The following is a 6,820-nucleotide window of genomic DNA, read 5'->3' on the forward strand; positions in this document are numbered from 1 at the left end:
ATATATATATATATATATATAAGGAAATAGTATTATAGAATTATCCGTAAGTGTTTTAAATAAAATTGCATAGAGAGGAAAAAATATAAAACATTTTTTTAATTAATTAAAAATGTTTAAGTAGTTTTTCCACGACAATGAGAAAGTGAAAACATGTCTTGAAGGGAGTTACGATGCTATTTGCGATATTTACTGAAGTAATTAAGGAGTGTTACTCGTACTACACGCGAAGCTGAGATAAGAATGGTATTTAGACTGAATGAAGATATAATAGAAACTCGTGTCTCTCTCCATACGTTCCAATTAAATTCGCGTTTACGCATGCAGTTACACGTTTTCCAGGTACGCTGTATCGGAACAGCTTTCCCGTAAGCTCTGTGCATTTCATTCGCCAGCTTTGCCAGAGGGCTTCCCAACGAATGCGTAATAAACTTCTATGCTCTCTCTCGTATCAGTCACAATTAAATTTAACAGGCGCACGCCGAATACCAACGAGCGCGGAGGGGCTCTCACGTTTTTGTGGGAAGCGCACCAGAAAAGTGACGGATGTATCTACAACGGGCCGTAACGCACCGGAGTAAGAAACAAACCTGGTCCTTTCTAGGTTCTAATTAAGAGCAGGTATCCAATTACTTCGAGATTCTAATTAAGAGAGCGAGATCGAATTACATTTCACTGCCTCGCTGGCTCTGGATCAGTATATTGCGATACATCTAGGGCTGCTATATATGGACTTTGCCAATATATAAGAGACATTAATGCTACAAATGCGAGATATTAGAAGAAAAAAAAGTTAACTTTTAATTAAAAATTAATTTTCAAATTGACATTCTCAATATCAATCTTTATTTAACAGATACAAAGATTTTCATTTAATGTATCCTGCAATAGTCACTCAAATTAGATTTATTCTTAATAAAGACGAATGTTAGGTATTGCGTATATAACAATTTAATAAGGTCCAAAAATATTCATATTTAACAATTTTTAATTTAAATACAAATTTTTTTATTTTATTTTAATTATTATTATTTTTTAATATAGTTAGGTTTAGGTTCTAAACTGCTAAATTTATTGTATTACTTAAAATGCAATATAGAAAAATCTGTAATTTTTTTTTACATTCTTTACATTTTTTTGTTAAAAAAAATACATATAACACATTCTCAAGAAGCAGCTGTTATTCTTATTCGGCGTACCGAGATAACGCGCGATAAATATTAATATAATATAAAAGTTATTAAGCGCTAAAGCGCCTTAGGGATTATCGAAGGTTACTGTATGTATACTCACCGTCACGGTGTTCCTTCTGTCCGTGATGATCTTTAGTATGATGATCATCTATGCCGTAGGAATATTTATACTTTGGATGAGCCTTGTAGTCATGATGATGGTGTCCGTGTTTATCTTTCCAGGTTATCTCTTCATGATGGCCTGTCACTGGCCCGACAAAATGATGATACGAGTACGCGTGATCATGACCCCCGTGTCCATTCCGATCTATATCTGCAGTCTGTCCCTCGCCATTGTCTTCCTCTATCGATTGTGTTTCATAGAACATTATATTCTCAGATTTTTTTAATAATCAATGCGAACGTTATAATTTTAACAAACTTTATGCCTAATTTAAGCCGCAGTTTATGCGAGAGTAATCAAGATGAACATGCGCGGATCGATAATGCGCGTAATTACCTTCTCGAGTGACCGATTTTATGAATTAAGCGAGAGACACTCACCTACCGTATTTCCCTCGTACATTCTGGGGAAGCTCTTAACAACGACAGCGACGAAGACGACGCAGACAATCAATTCCTGCAAAGCGAGGAGGGACATTCGAGCGTCGTGTAAGCGGCCGACAACGCCACCCGTGAAGTACTGTTCGCTGTTAAAGGTAAATTGGTGGCCGCGAATAATTGGAAAAGTTAATCTCTTAAATCTAATCGAGGAAGAGAGAGGAGGAAAGAGAGGGTAGCGAAAGGGTGAAAGAGAGAGGAAGAAACTGAACGCAGGAAGCAAAATTCATTTTCATTGCACTGACCAACGATGCGATGTGTGATAGTGATGGTGATGGTAGTGGTGGTGGTGGTGGTGGTGGTGGTGGTGGTGGTAGTGGTGGTGGTGGTGTAGTAGAAAATTACCGAAAAAGAACCCTGCCATTATTCTTCCGTTTCCGAATATGTGTGCCAGAACGGACTCACTGAGACGCTTTTACCGCCCACATAAAGACCTCCGAAACACTCCGCGCTCGCTAGTTTACGGTCACGACTGTGTGATACTTTGTTCAGCGCGGCCTGGACTTCGGCGCGGGCGATTCGTTTTATGGAAGCTACGATATTCCGCCCAGCGGATCGATGAGATCGGAGAAACTTGAAATTGGATCGATCATCCGAAGTTTAAGATCGGGATCGCGTCTTTGCCTGCGGCCAGGTAAAGTGCTGTGCCCTTCGTGTTATTCTTCACGTTATACGTTGTAGTTCTTTGCTCGAGCGGATCATGAAAGGTTAATATCCGTCCACTTTCCGTAAATTGGATAAGAGAGAGAGAGAGAGAGAGAGAGAGAGTTTGGATCCCTTCGCGATAAATACGCCGTTCAGGAAATTTCTAGCTTCACTTGAAATAAGTAGTTTTATTAAAATCTTTTTTGGAGTGTTGAACATCTTCTCTTTTTCGATATTCTGTTACATTTATAATATTGCTTCAAATTGTAGTATATTAATCTCTAATTGATCTCTTGCTTTTACCTTAATACGATTAATACTCTTTCCAATATTCAATCCATAAAATAAAAAGGAAAGAAATATATGCTGTGCGTAAGCTGGAGCGAAAGATCGATAAGTCTTCGTTATAAGGCTTTATTATAACGTTTTATGAAGATGGATAGTATGTAGCCTTTTCTCACTAAAAAGGGTATTATATAACGATACCTTCTTAAGTTCTTATTGGACGGTATATTTTAATCTCAAAAGAAATTATTGCTGTGCAAAGACAAAGACACTGATAACTTTAATTAATAATATCTTGTTATCTTAATTATAGTAAAATGTTTTGCGACTTGATTTTGAAATAATGCGACAGTGTTGTAACATAAAATTTTCTAAATCTTATTTACATTATTCCGAATTAATAATTGCTTAATTAACGTTAACGTTATATTTCTTACAATTTCTATCATGTAATATTATAATTAAGGTAAACATCCCAGTGCCCAGACATTTACTTATCATATATTCAGACATTTACACAAAATTTTATTTGTTTATATTATTTATATTATTTATTTTAAATGTTTTTTTTATATATATAATATTATAATTTAATTGTGTAATCTTTAAATATAATTAAATTATAATATTGTAATAAAACAATTATTTTTGAGATTAATAATAAATTTTGTGAAAGTATCCAGATATAGGCCGGTATTCATATTCGGTTCTTATTTCAAGACTGTCTTAGGTATAATGTCTTAAGATGCTAATAAAGCGGCCCTCTGATTGGTTCGTAACTCCTCAAGACTGAACTTAAGACGGTCTTGAATATAAGAACTGACTATGAATACCGGCCATAGATACATGTCCGGTCATCGGAACGTTTACCTTACTACTTGCAAAATTTTAATATAATTCTCATTTAAATATTATAATTAATAATGCAGCGCAATCGAGATTTTTATAACACACTCCAACATTTATATCGGCAAAATTGTGTTTTTGTTTTAATCGTTATATAATCGCTACATAATGGTCGCGTATTATGTGTGTATGTGTGAACTAAAAATTACTTCTCGCCCAGCACAACTGGCTTGCATTGTAACGCTTTCCACACTAATACTTTCCGGGATGCGCAATTATTCCGACGTCAGCGGCGTAACGCGCTCACAAAAGATGCAACACCTTCCACAATTTTGTTCGCAAGAATACGTAATTATAAGCGACGTGTGCATGCCTTCGTCCGACCTATTACAACACGAATTTCCGTTCCAAAGCGCCTCAGTAATATTCTCTGCTGCATTGCCTACGGTCCCGCGGCGTATCAATTTACGATATCGAATACCGCGCTATCGACTTTAGTTTACCTTCACAAAGGCCATGTTTCTTCCTTAACGAAAACCGCCAATGGACTACCTCCGGCCCGAAAGGAACGGAATCGTTTTATAGCGGTGGCCACCCCCGGATAGGCAAAAACGATCCTTTTTAACCATTAATTCGTTTGTCATACCCTGCGGTTGGTCCCCAATACCGCACACAGTAAGAGGTGCGACCAGTTGGGTCGTAGAAATGATAATAATTCTTTGAAACAACGCCACGGTACGACCCCGATGTTCGTCACTGCCAGACACGAATTGGCGTCGCGATTTTACGACCGGGAAAGCAATGGTTTGGAAATAATAAATGTATAATGTAATATGTACTAATTTTTACGTCTGTTTCTACTTGATCCATTAGCTTTTCATGAACATTTAAAGATAAATGAGAAATTTAGATATAAATTTTTAAAAGTATGCTTTTTAAAATGATAACTTTTCATGAAAAAAAACAAATACATTAAAACAATTAATTTTTATAAAAGGTTTGTTTGATTTGAAATGGTTGAATAAAAAATAAAAGTTACAAAATCTTCAATCCCTGGCGAAAATAATATGTTTATTAAAAGTTTATAAGAAGCTTGCTTAAATGTTGAGTAAATGGTTCATTTGAGTTTTAAAGTATTTATGAGTTATTTATGAAATGGAAATTTAAACATGGAATTGTTTAAGAGATGTTCATGTTTGTGTTTTGAAAAATTACGCTTTGAAAATAGTGCTTCAAAATATCAATAAAACTCTTCATATAAACAATACAACCATCGATAAAACGTTACCTAAACAGATATAAACACAATGTTTCACTAAAAATTTTCGCCAGGGATTGTTAAATAATTCTTTAAATATAGTTGGGTAATAGTACTATAATATTAAATGAGAATTTGATTTCTTTCTCTTTCTCTTTTGTTTTCTTCTTTGCTTTCCATCTGGCTTGTATGTGACATTGATAGAATGTAAACAATGAGATTGTATGTCAAATACTACCTTTACTGTCATAATTAACAACAATATCTTTTATGAAGGCGATGAGTTACGAGCAAAATTATTCAGGAGCTTGTCAATAACTTTTGATTGAAATGGCTAATTATTTTCTCTTTCGCACATTTGAGAAATAACATCTATGACAAAGGCTAAATTTTGAAATGAAGGCTATAATGAGAAGTGAAATATATTTTTGAAATCATTGACATAATGAAAATTAATTCAAATATAAATGTTCATTTAATTAATGTAATAATATGTAGATACTAATATTAATTTTTTGTTAAAATTAATTAAATATTAATTATATATAATTTTTGATATTAATTTAATATTAATTTTTAATATTAATTAAAAACTGAGAAAATATTTTAGGAATATAGGAGAATTGTATTTAATCCACATTAAAATTGTACTACTGATTATATTTATATTCTACTAAAACTTTTTTGTGTATATGAATTCAATTTTAAATTAAAAAATTGTAAAAGTTACTTCCTCGATTTACAATCTAAGAATTTTTGACACAAGTACATTTTTGTGCAATTAAGAATGACAGAGTTTCGTTATTTCTAAGTTATACATTTTTTAAATAATTTTCTATTTTCTCCTAATTTTTGTTTAAATTTTCATTTTTATTAAATAAAGATTTTAATATTTGTGTTAAAGATATTTTGTAGCGTTGTAAAAATGTTAATTAATAATCCTTAATTTTTCCACTTTTTTTAAAAGTTGTGGACAATAATAAAACTTGAGCTGGGTAAGAAAGATATAGATTGCAAATAGAGGGAGTAAAAATTACTAAAAGTATGATTGCAGACGAAGAGAAGAGAGTGTATAAAGAAAATATTAATATTTCTATTTATAATTCTAAAAAAATGTGTATCTTATTTCTTTTAGATACAAAATTTAATTGTAGTTAAGAGTTACGTTTTCTTTTGGTATTTTCTGAAACATGCAACTATGACCTCAATGTCTTATGAAATTACGCTACGTGACAATTGCCGAAATAGTCAATTAACATTTTTCATTCGTGTTGCTGTAAAAGTAGCGCAATCGCGGCCATAGCGGATAAAGATTTTTGCTCGTTCTCTCAATGGGAGCACGGAGAAAGCGCGCGCGAATTTTTCAATTGCTTGGCTTGTTCTTGTGCGCGCTGCGCAATTTTCCGGTGACATCATTCCGCTCGAAACTGTGTAAAACTCAGAGCAGCAGTCAAATCAGTTAATTTACAGCATGATAGTCGCGCGTAGAGTAAGAATATTACTTACATCCAATGAATATGCATTACGCGCCACGCGTTAATTTTATTTCAAGATTTTATTATTCGTATTGTGCATTACCTACACAGCATGCAAATTAATTATTCACCATGAGAACTACTGTTAACGACGCACAAAATAATATGTAGTTTATAATTGTACTACCAGATGTATATTGCGGACGGGGAATAATCACGACCAAGAAACATATTATAGAATTGAAAGCGATAGAACTGAATCTACAAAGTATTGCATAGATTATACAATATTTAATGAGAAAGAGGATTTCAAATCAACGGACAGATATTTAAACATTTTTTGTGCTATTATTCTCAATTAGTGCCGAAATATTTTTGTGTGAGACATATTCTTATATAATTGAAAACATTTAATTGTTTGGAGAAAGTACTTGAATATATGTAAGTATAAATTTGCAGAGACGTAATTTTTTTTAAGTTAGTGTTTTTTTATTTTTTTAAATATCAATATTACTTTC

The 6,820-nt window shown here is 32.9% G+C and overlaps 1 protein-coding gene across 1 annotated transcript in view; it reads right to left on the bottom strand.

Moving 5' to 3' along the window:
* The window catches only part of LOC108774522 (histidine-rich glycoprotein-like), a 4,809-nt gene extending 722 nt beyond the window's left edge, over positions 1-4,087 (bottom strand). Inside the window, exons 1-3 of the mRNA XM_018540657.1 lie at positions 4,073-4,087; positions 1,737-1,812; positions 1,294-1,536 (exon numbers count right to left, since the gene is read on the bottom strand). Of these exons, the coding sequence (XP_018396159.1) occupies positions 1,294-1,536; positions 1,737-1,812; positions 4,073-4,087 (334 nt within the window). The remainder of the gene's footprint in view (positions 1-1,293; positions 1,537-1,736; positions 1,813-4,072) is intronic.
* Positions 4,088-6,820: the final 2,733 nt, after the last annotated feature.

Source organism: Cyphomyrmex costatus, unplaced genomic scaffold (assembly GCF_001594065.2).
Source record: "Cyphomyrmex costatus isolate MS0001 unplaced genomic scaffold, Ccosl1.0 scaffold26, whole genome shotgun sequence".
Lineage (NCBI taxonomy): Eukaryota > Metazoa > Arthropoda > Insecta > Hymenoptera > Formicidae > Cyphomyrmex > Cyphomyrmex costatus.